This window comes from Centruroides vittatus, unplaced genomic scaffold (assembly GCF_030686945.1).
Source record: "Centruroides vittatus isolate TY-2023 unplaced genomic scaffold, ASM3068694v2 contig_2349, whole genome shotgun sequence".
NCBI lineage: Eukaryota > Metazoa > Arthropoda > Arachnida > Scorpiones > Buthidae > Centruroides > Centruroides vittatus.
This window is the reverse complement of record NW_027121469.1, coordinates 88,703-112,247: the sequence shown is the minus strand read 5'-3', so window position 1 is coordinate 112,247 and position 23,545 is coordinate 88,703. Positions and strand designations below refer to the sequence as shown.

The window sequence follows — 23,545 nt, the reverse complement described above, 5'->3', positions numbered from 1 at the left end:
ATTAAGTTATGATATACAGTTTGGATTATGATATATTTGTAGCAGAAATTACATATTAAATTCATACACCTGTTACATATAAAACCAAAAACATGTTGAATATATTGTATAATGTATTTTTTATAAATCTTTGTTTGTTGTTTGATTTTAATATTTATAATAATAAACATTTTCATAATTTATTTTAAGTATTGATGATAATTTATTTTGTAACAATATGAAATATAATATATTAAATTGAAATCAGTGGAAATTTTGCTTTTACTTGATATTGTATGCCATTTCTTTTATATTCTGTTTAATTTATTGCTTTGTAAAATTGTACTATTTTTAAATGTCTTTTGCATCTATTTATAATATTCTAGTTACAATTTAGTTATAAATCTTGTAGTTATGATTTACAACAGCATTTATTAAATTCCATGTTATCTCAAAATTCAAATCTATTTATCAGTGTATGAAATAATAAGCTGTCAAGAAATTTAAAGAAATATTTCCATAATTATAATTATGTTTTCAGTATTATTACTTAATAATAATACAGTAGTCTGTAGTCTGTAGTCTGTAGATACTGTAGTCTGTTCCAGGTTTTGAATAGTGCTAGTCTATTGTGTTATTTTGCTGCCACAGTTAAGCAATTGTCCCAATCGTCAAATTCTTTCCATGACACCTTTTATTTCACTATTTAAAGAATTTTTAAAAATAAGTCACTGCTGACCTAATGACCTGTGGCATGTCATGATTTCTATTTTTGGAATTATTGTAGTGTTTTAATTTTATTTACTAGATATATTTGATATAGCAATTTAAATGTGTTCAATAATTTTCTAATGCATCTTTTATACATTATTTTCCACATAATGAAGATTGACCTTTTTTTTACTGTGCATTTGTGAACTACAGCATGTCAGCTTCATTCTAAATGTGGGACACACAACAGTTAGTTATCATTCCTAAAGAAATTTTTGTAGATTTCATTGCAAATATTATTTTAAATACTTTTAAAATTTATTTTAAATTGATTCTAGAAATATTAAGAAAAGCAGTTTTATACAAAATTTCTTTACAATAAAATATTTGTCTTAATTTTTAAAATTTATGCTAACTATAAAATATGTTTTTGGATGTACTATAGATTACCACCTATGGAATTTTAGGACTTTGATTATATATTTGAACTCAGGGGACTGAGATGAGTTCAACGGTACCCTATTTTTGGACCGGAGACAAAAAATAAAAAAGTTATCATACTTTTTAAGTTACCATACTTTTTTAATGCTCTCATGAAGACGGCACCATAGTTGCTAGTACTGCCATCTTGCGGTAAAGTCTGCAAACCATGGCGTCGGACTACGGTCATCTCCAGTAGGGTTAAACACGAGATACGAAAGCGGAGAGAGCGACGCGACTTCCAATCATCGTGCGATTGCCATTTCGGTTAATGTTACTTATGGCAGCGAACATGGCGGCCGTTCCCACTGTTTGTTCTCCCGACTGACCTCCCGGAGGGGAGCTGCCGGCAGGCCGCCATGTGCTAAACGTCACTAGTTATTGATTCACGATAGTTCTTGAACAAAGTAAAAAGGGGGGGAAACATCTACTAAAGGCAATTTTAACAGCAAGCGACGCGACTTCCAATTGCGATAGCGAGGCCGACTTAGCAGAGAGAGCGATGCGACTCCCTATCATTGCACGATCGCTGGAAAAAAGTATAATAACTTTTTTATTTTTCATCTCCGGTCCAAAAGTAGGATATCGTTGAACTCGTCTCGGTCTCCTGAGTTCAGATATATACCCAAAGACCCAAAATTCCATAGATGGTAATCTATAGTATACCCATGTTTTTTTTTTTTTTTTTTTTGTTGAAAATGCTATTGTATAATCAACATTTATCTTAAATAATTGAAATTATATGAAAAGACATTTATAATTATAATTATATATAGAATAGTTAGATATTACCTTGTCATTTTATTTAATATTTGCTTTACTTAGCATTATTATTGAAAAGTTAAGATTAAGAATGATTAGTTATAGGTATTGTTACAATTTATTATAAATATATAAAATGATTACTTGAATTTGACTAATTTATTCATTTTTTTCCAGGGACTGTTTAGTGCTGAAGATTATCGTTAATTATTTGTTATTTGAATGTCTTTATCTTTTGTATATAAAGATTTTCATTATTATTACAAAGATATAAAGAATTCCATAAGCATATATCAGTTACTAAGTTGGAAAAATTATATATATAATTAAAATAATTGGAGCAAAATTTTAAAATGATCATCAGCAGAATAAAATGTAAGGAAAATGTTGAAAATTTTTTGTGTATACTTATTTAAAACTATTTGTAATATTTTTGTATTCAAGTAAACTATGCATTAAGAAATGTATAAATAATTTATAGTTCTAGAATAAATGTTGTTGCATAAATTATTTATTCATGAATGTTATAAAATGTATTATATTTAAATAAAGTAAAAATTGATTGGAACTTTTCATAAGTTATATTAGTTAAGAAATTGAATTGTTTTGAAATATTGCTAAATATTTTTTTATTTTATTGGTAAGGAGTCATTTTGTACATTTTCTCTAATACTAAATTTTATCCAATAATTGTGAAAATATATTATTAAACAATGATAACATCTTTAATGTTGTTGATATTTTTTTAATGGAATTCATTGCAACACTATAAATATTATGAAATGATTTCAACTGAAACTATTTTTCTGGATGAAATCTATACATTCTTATCTTAGAGTTTTATGTAATACTTTTAAATTTTTGTTTAATACAGTCAAAAACAATATTATAGTTTCTCATATTCAATACTTGACATTTTATTTGCAAGATACCAGATTAACTTTGTTCATTTAAACTCAAAATGTTTTATATTTATTGAAGAATATGAATTTTTATTTCATTTCTTGAAAACTTTTAAATTATATTATCATTATATTTATTCGCAGAAATAGCTTTTCCTATCTGTTATTGTTAGTTAATATAATGGCGTGATGCTTTTTATTATATAATAGGTAAAAAACCATCTTGTTTTAATTATATTAAGTTTTTATAGCATTTTTCAGAATAAGAATAGAACTGATCTCAAATATGTATCACTTCCACCACCAAGAAGCAAAGTTGAATAAATTAGAACAGAATAAAAACTTCAAAAATTTAAACATTACATCATATGATGATGTGACATTTTTTATAATCTCAGATTTTTTGCAAAAATATCAAAATTTAAAATAATTTATAACAGTTCAAACGTAATTACTTCATAATGAACATGGTACTATGTTCCTTTGCATACATATATATATATAGACTAATAAACATTGACTCTAGTCTTATTCTGGAAAAGACTATAGTAAATATATTCATTCACATTTCATTATTGGTTTTTTTTCTATTTATTTTACATCCAAATTCTAGCTATCCTACAATAGCATAGTAATAATTTAATTTGTGATTCACTCTTAACACAAATTAATCTGAATACAGCTTTTTTCCAGAGCTGATATATAAATGGTAATGATTTTTCAAGCTAACTTTAAAAGTTATTATTTACATTTACCTTAAACATTAATTTCAAGTACACACTAAACAGATTATATAGTTTGGTTAAAATGTATAAAAAAAATATTGCAACAAAATAAAACAATATTAATTTTAAAATTAATAACTTTCATAAATCCATTCTTTATATTTTGTTGATTTTGGCTTAGAGTTTATACTTAAGTGATTTGAATTAATATTTTGATTAAGAGACAAGCATATCTATTTATATTTCCATTACTAAATTTATATTTCATATAAATATGAAATTTTCCAAATATAATAATTTTTATTAATTATAATTATTCATTAACTATTAATCAATTGTAATATTGTATTCTCAAATTAGTCAAACCTATGAGCAATAAATTTGATTGATTGATTGTTATTAAATATATTCTAATTAAGAATAATGCTTTTTACTATACTCAATACAGGGAGTCTTATTAGGCACATGTTAATTATAATTATTATGTTGTGTACTATACATAAATTTCAGCTATAGAGTAAATAAGCAGATAGTAGTCTTAATTTACTATATATATATCAGTTAATTTGTTATAAAAATAGAAAAAGTTCCTTTATAAGGCATTTTGTAACAGGATTTAAGTTTTATGAGATATAATTAGAACTAACGATGATAATGGAATGATAATTGAGAATGTTTATCTGCTTATCTATTCCATAAATTATATATGGATACATATTTACAATTATTTTTTCTGAACAAATGTTATTTCTCTGATGTCTGTATTCAGAACCAAAGATAAAAGTTAGAGTTAGAAGATAACCTATAAGTGTTCACATACTAAAAGTAAAGTGAATGGTAATTGGTTAACTTCTAGTTCTTGATCTTTGGTTGTGAATATAGTTCTGAGAAATCAAGATACATAATTTCCTAGAAAATACATATACATATACAAACTTTAGATATTGATTGTGCATATAAATTTATTAAAAAAGTATTAGTAGAATAGTGATGACATATACGAATAAATTAATATAAATTATAAAATAGCAAATTTTATTATTTTACTTTTACAAATTTCACATAGCATCAATATAAGATATATTACAGTAATGCACATGTTAAAACTACCAACAGTTTGGATCTGATAATTCTAAAAAAAAAAATTACAATGTACATGTTTATATATTTAATGAATACTTTCTACTATTTATAACTGTGAACTTTAAACTTTTTGATTAGAATGATTAGAAATTGATAAAATGTCATGTGATTTTTCCGACAGAAATATTAAAAAAGTTCTCACTAATCAAAATTATAGTCACTTTGCAAAATTAGAGTTTGAATCAAAGCAGCAGGAAGTGGCCCAAAGGTGTGTTTTAATAATTATCTTTTAGAATTTTTTATTATCAATATCCTATAATATGCTTTAAAACAATATAAAAAAGTAATGATAAGATATTCTCATGTATCAGTTAATTTCATGTGATTAATAATAGGAATTAAGTAACTGATCAAGTTAATTGATTTTCACTAAATATAAACTTGATTTGCTAATATACAAAATTATAAATATAGTGATTTTTTAATATTTTTTAAAATAAGGTAAAAGGCTCTTTCATCTTATAATAATTTTAAAAAATTTATTCATTACTCCTTATGATTGTAATTGGATAATTGTGTTTATAATTGAATTTAATAGAAGAGTTTTGATTTAGATCCAGGTGTTCTTATTGATTTTGAAAATAAGACAAAAACTCAATTAGCTCAATGCAGATAATAAAATATTTGTTACCATTCATCATTTCTTATCAAACATGTCTTAAACTGATATAATGGAAGAGAATATAATACTTTAGGAAGGATTTATATCTGATAAACAATCAGATCTAATATATTATCAGAACAAAATTTAATTATATCAAATTATAAACTTGACTTTAAACAACAAACATAATTAATGAAACAGTATTATACAGATGCTGTATTTTAAATTAAATTAGTAAATAATAGAATGAACTTTTTGTGATTAATTTTGTTCCATTATTTTCTTTTATATTAAGTAAATAAAAAAAATAAGCAATTAAAAATTTTTATATATTCGACGAATTTATAATACGAATATTTAAAAATAATAATTATAGGTGTAAAAATTGCGCGATATCACGCGATGTCGCAATATAAGATGCCACTTATGATATAAACAAAATCTGCTTATACAAATGTTTTTGTTTAAATATAAAATAAGATGAATAGGTCTTATAAAGGAAAACATCAGTTTATTATTTTTAAAAAATTGTTAATTACATAAAACGGCATAATTAAAAACATTCAAATTGGCAAACGTCCCAAATAATAGATAAGCGAGAACGAATATAAAAATATTTCTCGAAGATAAGATGTCTTTTTAGGACAAATAATGATGATGAATACTCGTGTTAACATATATAAGTAATTTTTTGATGTCGACGATTTATTAGCATTTTAAAAAATCAATAAAGAACGGAAATAATATTTTTTAACATTAAATTCTTAATGTAAACAACTCGTCCTTGAAAATATTCGAATAAATCCCGCGGCTACGCAACGTCGCAAATAATGCACGTTCATAAATGATTTATGATTTTAAAATGATAATTTATCTTATCATAAAATTTGTACATATTTAACTCTTTATAGGGTTTATAAACTTAAAAATATTATGTTTTTTGGGGAGATCAATTACCCACGTGACCGAAGCAACTTTTGTAAAAATTCGTCGTCATATAGCAAATATTAATATTTAAACATGTTTTTAAGGAAGCCCAATTTATTATTTTCTTAATGACATTAATATATTATACATTATTTAATTAATGATCGATCGTTATGATCGATTTTTGAATGTCTGTCTAATCGAGTTCACAATTTTTTTATTGGGGTCGTCGTCGTCGTCGTCAATGAATCGTGCGACGTCTGCGCTACATCGTTTATCGATGTTTCCTTCTTAAAATTAAAGTTCGTTAAAATTGATACGATTTCAGCTACTTCCATAATTTTCGTTAAACTAGTTCATGCGAACAGTTTTATATTTCGACTTCTCGCATGTTGCCTTTGTCACGGCACTGATTACTTTGTGGCATGCGATTGCAATGACCAATTAAATGCGAGATAATTATACGAGTGACGAATATAATATCGTGTTATGAGGAAAAAGGAACAAAGCTAACAGATTTTGTAGTTAGCGTAGCGCGTCGCGGTTTGTTCAACGACGCGACGCTCTGATTTCCGTCTTGCGCGAATTATTTGCATTAAATATGACACTTATTAGACTGTGGTTGGAAATAATTACATTAATGAAGAATTGTGCCTCGTTAATAAAAGGAAGAAATAAAAAAAAATCGAATTAAACAGATTTTATATTTATCGGTGCGTGTCGAGTCGGTCCCTTAAGTGGTTTTTCGATTTTCACCAATTAAAAAAAAATATTTATATGGATGACGTCATAATTAAATAGATAAATATTTTATAGAAAAAAAAAATATATATATATATAAGATATATATATAATCTGCGTGTATTGTATTCAGTATATTTAAAATACTTGTATAGACGTAATTAGTTAATTTAAAGTTATCTTTTAAAATATTAAAATGCCACAAAGCGCCATTAACGGAGAAACGAAGCATTTCAAAAAATAAAAAAAAAATCGATTACATCAATTTTGTTTATTAAAATTATTTACATTTAATACCCGTCGGAGATAAAATTAAATTAATTTAGGGCAAAAATAGATAATTTTAAACCTATCTCTCAACGCAGATAAAAATAAATCGCCATTCACGTTTCTCACCCTATTACATAACGAAGGTCGTAGGTCATAACCTCGCTCACGTGACTTTTTAATTTTTACATAATACATAATTAAAAAATTCCTTACAAAATCGTGATTAATATTACATTAAAAAACCAAACTCGAAATAATACCAGTTAATCAGTTACGTAAAATTATTAATAAAATTTTAAAATCCATCCACCTGCCGTGGTGTACGTGCGTGTCCTGAATGTCACGTGCGATCGACTAAACAAACGCAGACGACATCGAATGCGGTACGTTCAAGGCGCAAACTCGTTCAAGATGTAATTATTTAGGTATAAAGAGTATATTATTATTAATCATTATTTATTATAGTTTATTTTTATATTAACAATATCTTCCTTCGTATATAAAATGCCTTTCGGCAAATGGTTTTGAGTTACACAACTATCGTCTGTTGCTATAAATATAAACAGACGACGATCGTCCATCCATATTCGTCTTTCGATGTCGATGTTTGCTCACATTTCTCCCCTTAATTCTACTTTTATTAAGCAATTAGAATAAGTATGCAGGTTTTTAACTTTGTTTATAATTTATTATCTCTCTTTCTGTATTATAAATTTAATGGTAATATTTTAAAATACAATTTCTGTTCTATTGCATTCAAATTTATTATTTATTGAGTATATTTCTGGTGAATAATTTAATTACATCTCATTAAATATTAATGCTATTTATTAATCTATATAATTTTTATTTTTATTTTTTCAGATGAAAATGCTGTGTAATTAAGAAGTCAGATTATTTAATGTTTTTGAAGTGTTCTCTGGTTATTATCTTCCTTTTAATTCCATCTATTTTGAAAAAAATAGATGTATGTAAAAATTATAAAGTTCTGACTTCTTAATTACACTACCCCACTCTTTGAATTTTAATATTGCTTGGTGGCGTGTTATGGCTTTGCCAAGCATAGGCAAAAATTGAATTGGAGGGCTCAGCGTGTGGCGTCGACTTTGGACGTTTTTCTTCGAGAAAATTTTTTAGGGAAAAATTTACTATAAAAGATTGGTTCAGAGCTCCCTGTTGGTGGGGCCTTGAACTAATTATTCCTTTTTCCCCGTAGGATAATGCGCCACCAATATTGATATAATGAATCATAATTAATGTCTGTTTATTTTTTGTAAAAAATGGTTGTATCTGTAAAAATTATGAAGTTCTGACTTTGAATTTCCCCACTCTTTGAATTTTAATATTGGTCAGTGGGGTGTTATGTCTTTACCAGGCCCAGCCAAAAATCGAATTAGAGGGCCCCGTGTACAGTGTCGACTTCGGGCATTTTTCTTCCGGAAAATTTTTTAGGGAAAAATTTACTTATAAAAGATTTGTTCAAGGATGGGGGTCCCATAGGAAAATGCACCACTGATATTAATATAATGAATTGTAATTAATGTTGGTTTATTTTTTGAAAAGAAATTATTTTAAAATTCTTTTTTAAAATCACTGTTTTGTTAATTTCAAAAAAATAAGTAACTACTACACTTTTTAATGCAAAAAGGTTAATTTGTTTGTTTTGTAGAAAAGCTTCTCTTCCTTAAAAGGCAAACTAGGAAATTGTTTAGTACACCATTTGGTTATTTATTTTTCCATAATGTTGGACAATTTTATATATATACAGTATATATATATAATTTTTTAAGAGTGATGTGTTATAAATACATTATTATTTTTTATTTATGTGAAAAGAGTAGATTATTTCTACTAGGAAAAAGACATGTATTAAGAAAAAATAATATCATATTAATTTTTTACTCTTTTTAGTTTAAGAAATTGATAACTATTCTGAACTTGTATATAATTTTAGATAATGATTAATTCTCTTTTTTTAAGGTTTCCTGATGTAAATAGAAAGTTTTATATCAGATAAATATTTGTCTAATCTCATATATCTTGCAAAAATTATCTGACTTATTTTTTGTATTTGATAAGAAAGAGACATCTATTATAAACAATTGGTTGCTTTGTTGTTAACTTATTTTATTTTATCAGTTTATATCTCTGTTCACAAATTTTATGAATTTTGAATCTATTATCAAAATAAGTATTTGATATGTTCGTTAAACTTTAATGATTAGGAATATTGATTGATTGATTGATTGATTGATGCACATTATGACTGTTGGCCTGATTTGAGTAGTGAGAAATTGGATCAAATGTCTATTTCATGAGTTCATGTATCAATATCTGGAAATAGAAAGTTTTTGGAGTTTTTTTCTATTACGTTTGTGACCTCAGTCTGTAATGGGGACAGCAAGTGTAAATGAAAAGGATAAAAAATGAAACATCACTTGGAAATACTTTAAAAATTATGATAGTGCAGGGAGAAAAAGGGGGTATACTCCTCTCTAAAGGAACTGGCATTCATTGAGGAAGGCAATTTTCACGTCATTCTAGCAAATCTTCAAACAAACTTACAGTTTGGCCAGTGTAACCATAATGTAAAAATAGAAACTGCAATAATGGAAATTCAGACAATTACATTATTGTTAGGCTGGCCAAAACATCGTAAGGTTGTTTTGAACATTTGCAAGTATGACATGAAACTCACCTCCCTCAATGAATGCCAGCCCTTATGAGTATAACCTATTCTTTTGTTTTAATTAATTTGTAATTTAAACCAACCAGTGTTCTGTTTTGAAATTTATCCAATAATGATGGTTTAAATTGAATTCAAACCTGGATCCCTTGAGGTTCAATAATGATGAGCACTTGTCTGTTGTTGATAGCCATTGGAGATTGTGTATAAACAAGTTTTTTAGCTTAATTACGTTAAAAATTTAAGTTTTTTAGCTAATTGAATTAGATTCTTTTAAAGCTTGTTTAAAGCATGTACATATCAATGATAACTGAATTTATTTAATAAAATATACTTTCACCCCATTTATATTCAAAGCATTCTCAATCATTTACAAAATTAAAATGTTTAAAAAACTAGAATGTTGAACATAAGATCTGAGTCTGTTAGAAATATCAAACACACAATTTACAAAGTACATAAATGAAATAAAATTACTTTAAAATTTAAATTTTATTTGAATCTTTTTATTTACAAAATACAAAAAGTAAAAACACACTGAGTGCAGCATTAATAGTTTTTTATTTTCACTAACACTTTCAATGAACTTATGTTCATTGTCACTACCCACTGTTGTACTTGCATTATGTTCATATTCTCAAAGCATGGGAGGACAGGCAAGACATTTCTCATGTTAGAACAATAAATTTTCAGTGTAGATCCCTCTATTGACTTCACTTGGTAAAAAGAAGTTGATGTGGCAATAACATTCTTGGATTTGTGCATATATAGATCCCCTGAAGGACTACTACTATTGGTTTTCCATAAATTTAATAAGGTGCCTCATATCATCCCTGCAGTTGCTTTCCAACCTTTGTAATATGTTGATACCACTATTACTGCTCTCACTAGAAGAGAGTTCTTATTACTGTCAATGCAAGCACTTGAAAGAGACCATCCATAAATTACGTCTGCATTTCGAAATTTTTATTTCTCCTCCTCCAATGTCCCAGTTCGTCCAAGTTTCCACAAACCCCTCCCCTCTTCGGATGTCCAACAAAACTCAACCCCCCTCAAACCTCTATCAGTTTATGAATAATAAAATACATAAAGTATAAAATTCAATGGATGTCCATTTTATTTCATTAAAGTTTAACTTCCTCCCTTCCCTCCAGTGTGGATGTCATTTATGGACAACCCCTAAACATTGAGTCACGCATCATCAGTTTGGCAGTATGCACAGCTGGTTTTTCATGTGCTAAGTTCACACATGTGTTTAATATGGTCAGGGAATCTCTATTTCCAAGCAAAACACTGCATAACAAGAGGGAGGTGTCAATAATTCAACAGCCATTACCATACCTTGGACCCCTTTCCATACACATTTGCTGTATATTCAGGCAATATAACTTTCTCCTACCCCTATTTCTGCTTCCAAATTTGTGCAGACTCATCTGCAATGATTGGGATAAATTATTCACTTTAAAAAATTGGGAATCTATGCTGTACTGTTGGAGAATCCCATAATGGGAGTGAACATGAAGTACTGTACATTGAGACCACAATACGAATGCTTGCTAGCTGCCTAGCTGAGCACCAGGATGATGTGAAAGGAAAGTGTATCACAGAGCTCACAAAAAAGGTGCTCACAAAGGTAAACAAAACTACAACCCCTTATGGGCCCAAACAACACTACTCAGATACTGCAGTGACCAGAAACTTGTTTTCATATGGGAATCTTTCTTTACAACAATCTGGGAGCCATGCGACATTCCTACACTTGACATGCCCAGCATGTGGGTTGCCCTATATAAACAGTTTCTGCCATCACACCTTTGACATGGGTATATATCCATGCATGCACTGCATGACATTTCAATATCTGGAGTAATTGAATTTTGAGCATGCTCATAACTTTTAATTTCAATTTAAATAATAATTGTTCCATTTGCATTAGAATTTTATGTTCTATTTTCAAATTTCGTTTGCCTGAAGATGATGAACATAAATTCATTGAAAGCTTAAGAAAAGGGTTAATCCCTTTCCTTAAGACAAGTCAGACAAGAACGGTTGAGCATTAGTGGACATCCATTTATTTCATTAAAATTTATACAGTTTAAGCATTTTATTATATATATTTCAAAGTTTCTTGTATGTTTCATTTCTACTTATGGTATCTATCATTCATAAAGTGATGAACTTTAAATGCTGTACTCTGTGTGTTTTTATTCTTTTTATGTGATATTTGGTGTGAGGTTCAAGCTGTATTTTGTAAATAATTTGGATATTAAAGATTTGTATCTATTCAAAATAAATTTGATATTCTAATTCTTTTGAAGATTGTAAATAATTGAAGATATCTTAAATGTAATTGAGACAAAAGTATTCTGTTCATGAAGATAAATTTTGTTTTGTAATGTCAACATATATTTTAAAGATCAATGTTAAAAGAATTTAATTCAATTAGTTACAAAGCTTATTTTTATATTTTCATCATTTGCAATCAAAAACATGGAAATTTCAAGCAAATGGGTGAATATTTCATAGTTCAACTTTCTTGTCATCCTGTTAGACATGGAATTGGAATACTATATTTGGTTTTAGCTTAATTTTTTTGAATGGAGATTCAAGGAAAATTATTTAAAATATATTTTGAATTTGATAATTAAACATTTTTGTTTTTGAATTTACAAAAGTACACAATTTATTTTTCTTCACAAAGAATTCACATGTGAATTTTAATAGTAAACAATTTAAGCTAATTAGTAGTTCAAAATAAAATATTTTTGTTGGAAAAACTTTATACTATTTTTTCCATAGTATTTATATATACAGGGTGTCCCATAAATCTGTAAATAGTTTAAAAATTCATAAAAGTTGAAAGAATTGGCATATTTGAATACGATTTGCGTAAAAGTTATTCTCACAAAGGGGAATTTTTTTGGGTAGAGAAAAAGAAAATAGTTCAAATTTTTGTCGATAAAGGGTGCTGAACGCAAGAAAAATCACCAGAATTGTGCAAATCTGAGTCTTATAAATTGCAGGGTGTACGATTAACAGCTCATTTCTGAATTTTCCTGTTACTGGCGCTGACATACGGTTTTCATTATGATGTTGATGGTGGATAAAGCACCATTGGTGAAGTTGTTTCAGCCATGAATTGCCGGCTGAAATTTTACGAAAGTTTAGGACACAGAAGAGAATGAAGAAAGTTTCAGGCCCAATCACTCCTGTCGGATAGGTTTCCACTTGGAAAGCCACATTGGAGGTACGGACCTTTGATAAATGTGGTCCACCGCTGCGTGGGTGATTACACAAACTTCCCGTTTCTTCGAAATGTCATACTAGAGAAACCAATAAGTTAAGTAAAATTTCAGCCAGCAATTCATGGCTGAAACAACTTCATTAATAGTGCTTTATCCAACAACATCATAATGAAAACCGTATGTCAGAACCAGTAACAGGAAAATTCAGAAATGAGCTGTTAATTGTACACCCTGCATTTTATAAGACTCAGATTTGCACAATTCCAGTGATTTCCCCCCTTGCATTCAGTGCCCTCTATCAACAAAAATTTGAACTATTTTCTTTTTCTCTACCCAAAAAATCCCCCTTTGTGAGAATAACTTTTACACAAAGTGTATTCAAATATGCTAATTCTTTCAAATTTTATGAATTTTTAAACTATTCACAGATTTATGGGACACCCTGTATATATAAATGAGAATGTTTGTTTGTTATTTATACAGTCCTAGGCCATTCGACCAATTGCTATGAAACTCAGTAGTTCTGTTCAAATACTTCTAATTTAAATAATGTCATACATCCAACTCCAAAATATCAGTTGCATTTCTATAAATCAATTAATTTTTATTTATATTTGATTTTCTGAGTTACACATGGACGTTTATTTTGAAAATGTCCATTTTTTCTTCTTTCGAGATATTTAAACGTTTGCATTTTAGTTGATTCAAAAATATAAATAAAGTGTACTAAGTTTGACAGTATTTCTATGACTTTAGAAATATGTAAGTTAATTGCATAAAGACTTCTATGTGAATTTAACTAAACTAATATATTTTTCTGGGCCATTAATGGACTTACACCACTTTCAAAATTATTGAACTGTAAAACTCATTAAATTTCTATTATGTAAAACTCAATTTCACTTGAAACACATTGTGTTTTATTCTGATTTTGTTTATATATAATAACAAGAAATAAAACTGTGTTGTTTATTCTGAACATTAAAAATATTTACTTATTGTTAAACTGTTTTATGATAAGTTTATCATTATCATGAGCTACCATTAGACACTACTTTTCATTTAGGTTCATTACATGGATGTTTTTTCTATTCTATCAAATTGTACATTTATGGGTAAAATTCATAGTTTTCCTTCTCAGTTATAAGAGGCTGTCCGTAAATGATGTTCACTGGAAGGGAGGGGGTTAATCCCTTTCCTTAAGACAAGTCAGACAAGAATGGTTGAGCATTAGTGAACATCCATTTATTTCATAAAATTTTATACAGTTTAAGCATTTTATTATATATATTTCGAAGTTTCTTGTATGTTTCATTTCTACTTATGGTATCTATCATTCATAAAGTGATGAAGGTTTTAATGGGGGTTGCATTATGTTGGACATCAAAAGAGGAGAAGTTACAAAAACTGGGACAAGAGAAGGAAGTAAAAGTTTCATGAAAAATGCACATGTAATTTATGGAAAGCCCAAGTGCTTAGTGTAAGTCCATTTTCTGCAGTCTACTTTCATAATCAATGGTTATGCAATGTCATTTACCGATGAATTTTTAATTGATCAAAGCTTATGGTTATTTTATAATAATAAGTGTGAATTGTTTATAAATAAAAAGTTCACACTAAATTATATGTATATTATGTGATTTCTCAATTTTTTCCAAAAATGGACTTACACCACTTTCAAAATAAACGGTCCACATAGTTAATTGTTTTGTTAACTTTTTTGCCAATAGATGTCACTAACATATCCTTTTTTTGGTAAGAATTATACATTTTTAAAAAATGTACATTTTATTTACTGAATTACTGCAGCAATGATATAGCACGAAATAGACACTGTGACAGGTAGCACATAGCACTTGCCTGCAAGGAGCATAGTAGTGTTTTCCCCTTTACATCATACTTTTCCTGTTAGCAATAGAGTCATGCCAGTTATGTGTCTAACTCCATTTGGGGAAAATTTTTTGGATTGAAATAACATGACTTATGGTACAAATCAGAAGTTTGTATATAGTTAATCTGGTCTTCTCTTTCTCTTGCTATTTCCATGGTCTCAACTTTCATCTGTCTAACTCCTTTCTCAAGATTAAGGAATGACAGATAGTTAGGTGATGACAGTGGAAATTTATAGATCTACAGTTTTTTCAAATTGCACCCAGTAATTTTTCCATAAACACAATATTTACAAGAACACAGTTCCCACAATTATACACTCTGTTACCAAAATATTAAAAAATTTATTACATAAAAGCAATTATTCTAGCATTTTTACAAGATTTATTTATTTATTTAAATAAGTCATACCATTGAATTTGTGCCATTTTGTACCTTCCGAGTATTGCAACAAATGTGAAAATGGTAGGCTGAAATAACCAAACTATTTATATGGTTTTTGTTTTAATGTTTGCTATATTATAGTATTTGATTTATTTAACTACAAAGGTTATCTTATGTAAGGATTTATCACACCAAGTGCCAAATCTAACACATTTTAAAAATTCTTTATTCCTCTACTGTACACAATTTAAAGAAAGGTTAAAGTACAAAATAATCTTAATGTTTGTTTTTATTTTTTGCCCTGGCAACACCAGGCTTATCTGCTAGTTTATTTATTTATTTATTTGAATTCTGTTTGCAATATAACATGTATAGTAATGGAAAATAATGAATGTTACTTTTAGTATTCAGTTAAATAATTTCTATTGCATTTACTGTTTTTATATATATTAAAACTTCAAAGTTTAAAGGGTAAAAAAAATTCCAGCTTTAAGTTAGTTTTGAGTTAATGAGGTTAATACTTGATTTTCTCAAATTTCTGTGCCTGTAAATTTTCCTGTTATCAAGCTGTTTCTCACAAATCTGTTCACAGAGGGATTACAAAATTGTAGACAGTTTATGGTGCTTTTGAGTGTGCTGTCAAGGCACTCAGAATGCAGGATGCTTGACAGCACACTCAAGCATCATAAACTGTGTACAAAATGTGTTTTGTCCCAATCAGAATTCCAGAACATAAATTTAGTGTATTAGTAAAAAGATGTTGATGTAAGGTTATAATAGCATAACAATGTGTACAGCATGGAGTCAATGTTTACCTTAAACATCTGTATTCACATGAATATAAGAGTAAGTGAAGATTATATACCTATCAAAGAATGGAGGGTACATGGGAAATAGGTTTGAGTTAAAAGTACTGATAATTTTGACTTGATAAGACTATTACATGGAAAACCCTATAACCTTTTTGTGCCAGGACCTGTAGACAGCTTTGAATTATGCAATCTGACTTAGTAAAGTTTTGCTGTAAAATGCTTGATGTTGCTTTACTGTAATCTGTAATTAAAATCCAAAAATCAAACACTTTTCTCACAAGGCTGGTTTTTTTTTCAAAAATAATACAAAATGTTACTGGAAACATCTGATAGAATATTTCAAAAATTATTTTATTGGACTTATCAGTTTTTTCAAGTTTCAATTGAAATATCTAAAATTTTGTAAAGTATTGATACTTTTGGGCAACCAAATCCATTATTGTCCAGAGAGAGAGTTTTTTTTAGTTTATATTTTACAGGAATTTGGAAGGTTTTTCATTATTTGTGTAGAATGTTTAGTCAAGTACTCAAATAATTCATATTGTCAGTTGATTTGCACATACTAAAAGATTTCAGAAATTAAAAAAGAAAAAGCCAAATCACTTATTATAGTTTTGTAAGTTGATCTGTTTTGCAACATCAGTACAAGTAATAATATGATGCATTTATTAGAAAAAAGTGCAATGTAACATGAGAAGTAATGCAATGAAAGTTTAATTAATATAATTATTAATTATATCAGAAAATGATATATGATTATACAATATATAAAATTGAAATCTTTTTTGTTTTTTCTAAATTTTAAAAATACATTTTGTTTGAGTTTAGAGCTATATCTGTTATATTAATATTGTACATTGAAAATGATTTTTTAGTAATAATTTCTAGCCAATTTCTAATTTCATTTAAAACATCTTATTTTAGTTTTTTGGAAAGAAAGCTATGATAAACTAAATTTTCTTGGAATATCATTAAAAATTAATACTGTGAATTCATATGAAATTAAAATACAAAATAATTGTTCATTTGTTTTGGCATGACATTAACAGTTGCACCTTCCTGCTACAAATATTCATTTTTTTTAACTATTTAAATTAGTTTATTTTTATACTTACATATAAACAAAAGCCATATAAGTATAAATTCAAACCATATAACTCAGTTTTTTGATATTTAGTAATATAATAAAAATATGATTTTCCCTTTTCACAAGTCTAGTTCTAAAACTATACTTATATATAGATCAACTACATAGAAAATCATCATCAGATTAACTATTACACTATCCAAGATATTTTTTGTAGCACAAACTGCTGCTGACAATCATTTTGTGGCCATCAAGAAAAAACACTATTTAAAGAAGTAACAATATTTGGTAAATGAATTACAATACAGTTCAGAGAAAGCAAGAAACATCCACTTACAATACTGCCAGCTAAGAGCAATATGTTGAAACATTATATCCAAGGAGTATTTTGTGCTCATCACAAGAAGAAAAAAGTTTGTGAGAAACTGACATTCAAATTACACTGTCATAAAGTATATGCTTAAGCTCAATATAGTTAACAATTATATTTTTCAGAATACTAACCAAATGAATGGTAGAATAAATACAAAAAAAAGACATAGTGGGCACAAAGTATCCTCCTTTAGTGATGCAAAGGTTAATAAGAATTATTTTAAAAATTTCCAATCTGCAAAATATTTTAATTAGCTGGAGAATTTGGTTTATATTTTACATATTATAATTTAATATCTTAATAACAAGTTGAGTTTCTCCAATCTTGAATTCTGAAATATATCCTTTTATACTAGGGAACTCTTTGAGATAGGACTGTGACTTGCGGTGCTAAGAATAATGTTGCAGTTGAGTGCACTGTTGTGATTTACTAAACTGTCAAACATTGTGTGACTGTTTATTTTTTGTTGGGGTTTTTTCTATATTATTTAAAATGTCAAAAAGATCTGACACTGATAATTCCAATATCATATCATTCTAAAATCCAAGACACTTTTGGTATCAAGCATTTCAGATTAGGAATACTCAATCAATGGTATGTTCTTTTTCCTGTTTATGCAACTAATGATTTGGGAGATAAAATTAATTTCAATAATAAAATCTGTAATTTAGTTTTTTACTTTACATAGACTTGAAAATTTGGAAATCAATGAAATTCTGGTTTTAAAAAAAACCAGAATTTCAGAAATCAAAGTTTCACAAGCTGCATACAATTATTATTGGATTATTAGTATAATTGCAAGTATATGTACCTGAATTACTTTGCTTCCAGATTATATCCTAACATCAGTTTTTGCAGGAAGCATCTTTTTGGTTAATTTAAGTGAAAAAAATTCCAAAATTCTAGTTATTTCTCGGATGGGAAATGCTGGCATTTATAGCCTGCTACACTGGCTTGTGCTGTCCCTACCACTGCTGATGAGTCTTTAATCAGCTTATTAATCAATGTTCAATGCAGACATATAAGTGTGGGAAATTATTTGTGTTGTCAAATGTTTGTCAATGGAAAAATAAGAGTATTAGGAAGTTAGAATACTGAAATGCATAGTTCTTAAGAAGTAGATTATCTTTTGGTGACGTGATCCAAGGAATTTCTCACCAAATTTAAAATATTAACTTTTGGCAATTTGACTAGCAGCAGGTTAATCCCTACTATGTACTGATTTGTATTTTTCTTGATAAATTAATCAAATCATCAAAAAGTTAATTTTTTCAACATATTAAAATTTTCTTTTTGGCTTAAGAATAAGAATCAAAGAAAATTGAATTTGTTTTAATTACTTATTAATTAATTATAATATTTGACAAAGTTTACAATGATGATAAAATGTACTAATAATAATTTATTTATAATAGAAATGAATCGAAATGATTGTGGAAAATACGTCAGTTATTCATAGAAATTCAAGCCAAATATTACTAGAAGTTGAACTTAAACATAAAGAAGATAAACTTGATCAAAAATATGAAGATCGACATAATTCAAGAAAGGTAGATAGTAGTAATATGTAATTTTTAATTTCTTGAAACTTTTATATTAAAAAAATCATTATTATATTAAAAAAGTTTAAGATTTCTTTAATAATGTCTGCATACATCAGGGGTGGCCAACAAGTCAATCGCTCGTGATGTCTTGACTTAATGTATTAAATTTGTAACCGAACGCAACAGTATGCATGCAGTTATGACTCGACTCATAAGCAGTGCACCTCATACTGAAACACATTGTATAAACATAGTATGTATTAAAACGTAAAAACACGTAAACAGATAATAAAAATATCTTCTTTACTCGCCATGTTCAATCACCAGGAACAAACTATTCTCCACAGCAGAGACGACCTTTCTTCCTGGTGATTGAACATGACGAGTAAAGAAGATATTTTTATTATCTGTTTACGTGTTTTTACATTTTAATACTGTATTTCCGCCAGCCCTATTTTACAAACATAGTATGTATTTCACACCTCCCCCTCCCCGCTTAGACTATGCCTATGACAGCAAGTCGATCGCGACACATTTTTAAGATAAAAAGTAGATCTTATGTACACAAAAGTTGGCCACCCCTGGCATACATAATATAATGTTAAATTTTTACATCTTGTAATTTCATGAAATAAAATTTTATTCATAGTTGAATAAAATGTTAATATTGTTCAAATTAATTCATATATGTAGCACCAATCACCAATCAGCACCAATCAAAAGAAAATTATCACATCATTGTTAGCTGGTGCCGCTGCTGGAGCAGTGGCAAAAACAGTAATTGCACCTCTGGATCGTGCAAAAATTAATTTTCAGAGTAAGATAACTTTTTGTATAGTCAATTTAATATATACAAAATAGTTGAATAATTTCTACTTTTTTTTTTTTTTTTTTCCAGTTCAAAATAAACAGTTTTCATTCAGAGAAGTTTTTAGGTTTTTGTTGCATAGTTATAGAAGTGCAGGACTTTTCAGTCTTTGGCGAGGAAATTCTGCTACAATGGCAAGAATTATCCCTTATGCAGCCATTCAATATTCAGCACATGAACAAATGAAAAGATTATTGAGGGTCGAAACTAACAGTCAGAGGTGATGATCATTTGGTTTTAAATATGAAATTATAAGTCAATTTAAATAAAAATAGGCTATAAGATACTTTTAAAATTACATTATTATTGTTATAAAATATTTCAGTTTTGATAATGGAATTGTATTAACCACAAAGGCTTAAAAATTCATTTCTGCTTCAATAATTTTTTTTTATTAAAATAACATTCTTATTGCAGATTATGTTCAATGATTATTTGATTGATGATCATAAAAATCAACTATGTTTTCCTCCTAATTAGGAAAACCCAACCAGCAAAAACATTCCTTGCAGGATCAATAGCAGGTATCATTTCCAGCACCTGTACTTATCCACTAGATTTGGCAAGAGCAAGAATGGCTGTAACTCATCGGGAAAAGTAAACTTTGTTTTCACGTTTTAATATGTTTATATAGTACATGATGATCAAACGGTTTTAAAATTATTTTGCAGATATAATACATTATTGCAGGTGTTTGTAAAAATTTGTAGAGAAGAAGGACCTAAGACTTTGTACAGAGGTTATTCACCAACTGTTTTAGGTGTGATTCCATATGCTGGTACTTGTTTTTTTACTTATGAAAATCTAAAGAGACTTCATAATGGTAAGACATCTTATAACTGTGTGTATATTTATGAAAATATATTTTCTATTTAAAACGCATTCATTTTACTAGAATACACTCAGCGAGATGCCCCTAATCCTGCGGAAAGAATGTTGTGCGGTGCAATTGCAGGTCTTCTTGGGCAATCGTCGTCGTATCCATTAGACATAGTAAGACGAAGGATGCAGACTGCACAACTCACAGGAAACACTTATTACACGATTTCAGGAACCATGATATCAGTAGTCCGCGAAGAAGGACTTATTGGTGGACTATATAAAGGACTGAGCATGAATTGGGTTAAAGGTCCAATTGCAGTAGGAATTAGCTTTACAACTTTTGATCTTACACAGAGGTTTCTTCGTCAACAATCTTTCTTTTCTCTTTAAGTAAATCTTGCTACAATCAATTTAATTTCTTCAGTACAAACATCATTAGTTAAGTGATTTTTAAAAAAAAATAAACTGATGCTATTTAGTGCTTGAGGAATAGCTACTTATAAAGTTATTTAAAAAAAAAACAAAAAATATTTATAAAATAAATTCTTTCTAGGTGCATTTTTTAAAGCACAAATCAAATTTCTTTATATAAATTAGAACAATCTATGAAGTAGTGTGTCAATTTGCTTTTTCTTCTGAAAATTCAGAAAACTTTATTTGTAAATATTCATGTACATAAAATGATGTTAGATATTTTTGTTTTTAATGTTATTTTAATGTGTTTTTGTTTACCTGAAATTATGATTTGTTTCAGAAGAATATAAATTATGTTTAAAGATTTTTTTTGTAATTTTATCTACAAATCCATAAATTTTATTTGTATCATTTTATATTTAACAAAATAAATGAAACAAATAAGTCATTTTTGAAAATCCAAAATTCATATTTATTATTAATTTACAGATGTAACCAAAGTTTTTTACTATATTATTGAACTATTTATGTTAATTTAACATATTGCAACATTTTGTTCGTTTGCTTAATCTATTAGTTTTTTTCAGAAAATAATTTTTATGGTCAGTTTTCAATTTCTCAAAAATAAACACAAGTTTGTTTTTAAATTTTATATTATTTTATGATTATTATTGTTGAAATTCTACCAATTCAATTCTTTTCTTTAATTTTTTTATGGAAATTGATGCCATATATGTCACACTTCTTATATTTTTGAAGGAAATGTTTTATCAATTATATTGAATAAGAACCTGAAATACAAATACAGTCAATTCCATTTAATTGGGCCAAATTTCAAAAGAACTGAAACCAAACTAATAAATTATGTATTAATTTAATCGCTTAATTGGGACAGTAGCAGGAAAGGAATTTAGCAAGTTTTGATATATTTTAGGGATCCTCCGAAAATAAGCCTACACAACATTAGTGTACATAACAATTGGCAGAGACAAGGCGATTTTGTATTTCACTTGGGTGGTTCAGTTTTTCCAGAGGAGTCACTCTAGCGGGATGTATCACACGGGGAGATGGACCCAAATGCGAGCTATCGACCCTGCTCTGGATTGGACCGAACAATCCCTTTAAAAGCAAAGGGACAAAGATGCCCGGACAATTTAGCTGTCTTCCAACTCGGTCGAGAGACCTTAAAAGAGTTTCAGTGGAAGGTATTGTGTGCATAATTACATCTAGATTCGAACAGCAGCCATATGATTGTTGAGACCGGCATCCAGAGCTGGCGGACTCTATGGACGCTGCTGCCAAAGTGGCCTGATCTACTGACCCTGTCAAGGAAACTGTGTTCAAAGGAAGACTGTAAGGTGACTTTTGGACAAACCCTTTCCTTTCTCCCTTTTTAGTTAGAACATAGTCTAACTAAAAATGGAGAAAGGAACAATTTTTTTTGATCAGGAATGAATCGAACAGTTAACCTTTTGTGTACGTCACTACTAATACTGTATTTGGCAACACTAGCATTATGCTAATCGTTGCGAGCCTGGCAAATTTATAGTACAGTTTTCTGTATTTTGGTTTAGGTACTACCTATTTTTAATGCTTTATTAATTATTTTTTACCTATATATTACATAATTTAGAATTTATTATTAGTTCATTCAATTGGGGCAGCTGCTTAATTGGGCCAAAACAGATTAGTCCTAACATGTCCCAATTAAGTGGAATCTACAGTAGTTACTTTTAAAGCTCCTGAAGTACTTAATTCTCTGGTCATGTACGCTAAGTGGTCAAACTTACAAGACCATTTTTTTAAAATATTCCAAAAGCAATTAGTGCCAAGAACTAAAGTTTTTCAATCACTGAGAAAGTCTATTATAATTTGTCTTTCCTTTTTTCAATTTGTAGTTTTCAATTGCTATTGCATTGCCATCCTATTTTACACAATTTATTGTCAGAATAATTTTAAAAACGGTCACACAGGGCTACTCCAGGAGCTTTAAAAGTTTAATTATTTGTATTTCATGTGTGTTAAATATTTCAGGTGCTTTGAGGTCATATTTTGAAGTATTTTACCACTTATATTGAATAACAATTTTTTTTAAGAAGTGTGGCATCAATTTCTTGATTCGACATAATACGAACTACACACATTTTAGTTTTTTAATGTCTCCCTTCTCCCAATT

The 23,545-nt window shown here is 28.1% G+C and overlaps 2 protein-coding genes across 3 annotated transcripts in view; both read left to right on the top strand.

Annotated features, from left to right (window-relative positions):
• The window catches only part of Vha14-1 (V-type proton ATPase subunit Vha14-1), a 28,296-nt gene extending 25,796 nt beyond the window's left edge, over nt 1-2,500 (top strand). The window contains exon 5 of the mRNA XM_067265656.1: nt 2,110-2,500. Within this exon, the coding sequence (XP_067121757.1) occupies nt 2,110-2,139 (30 nt within the window). The 3' untranslated portion in view covers nt 2,140-2,500. The remainder of the gene's footprint in view (nt 1-2,109) is intronic.
• Nucleotides 2,501-7,539: 5,039 nt separating this feature from the next.
• Nucleotides 7,540-21,834, top strand: LOC136971175 (mitochondrial coenzyme A transporter SLC25A42-like). Of its 2 annotated transcripts, none has more exons than XM_067265648.1 (7): nt 7,540-7,669; nt 19,137-19,271; nt 19,959-20,082; nt 20,164-20,353; nt 20,614-20,730; nt 20,805-20,956; nt 21,029-21,834. In XM_067265648.1, exons 2-7 carry the CDS (start codon nt 19,149-19,151, stop codon nt 21,343-21,345), a joined length of 1,023 nt encoding a protein of 340 aa, XP_067121749.1. In that variant the 5' UTR covers nt 7,540-7,669; nt 19,137-19,148; the 3' UTR covers nt 21,346-21,834. The 2 variants fall into 2 exon arrangements, with proteins under 2 accessions (XP_067121749.1, XP_067121750.1); XM_067265649.1 differs by lacking the exon at nt 7,540-7,669 and adding an exon at nt 7,762-7,901.
• Nucleotides 21,835-23,545: the final 1,711 nt, after the last annotated feature.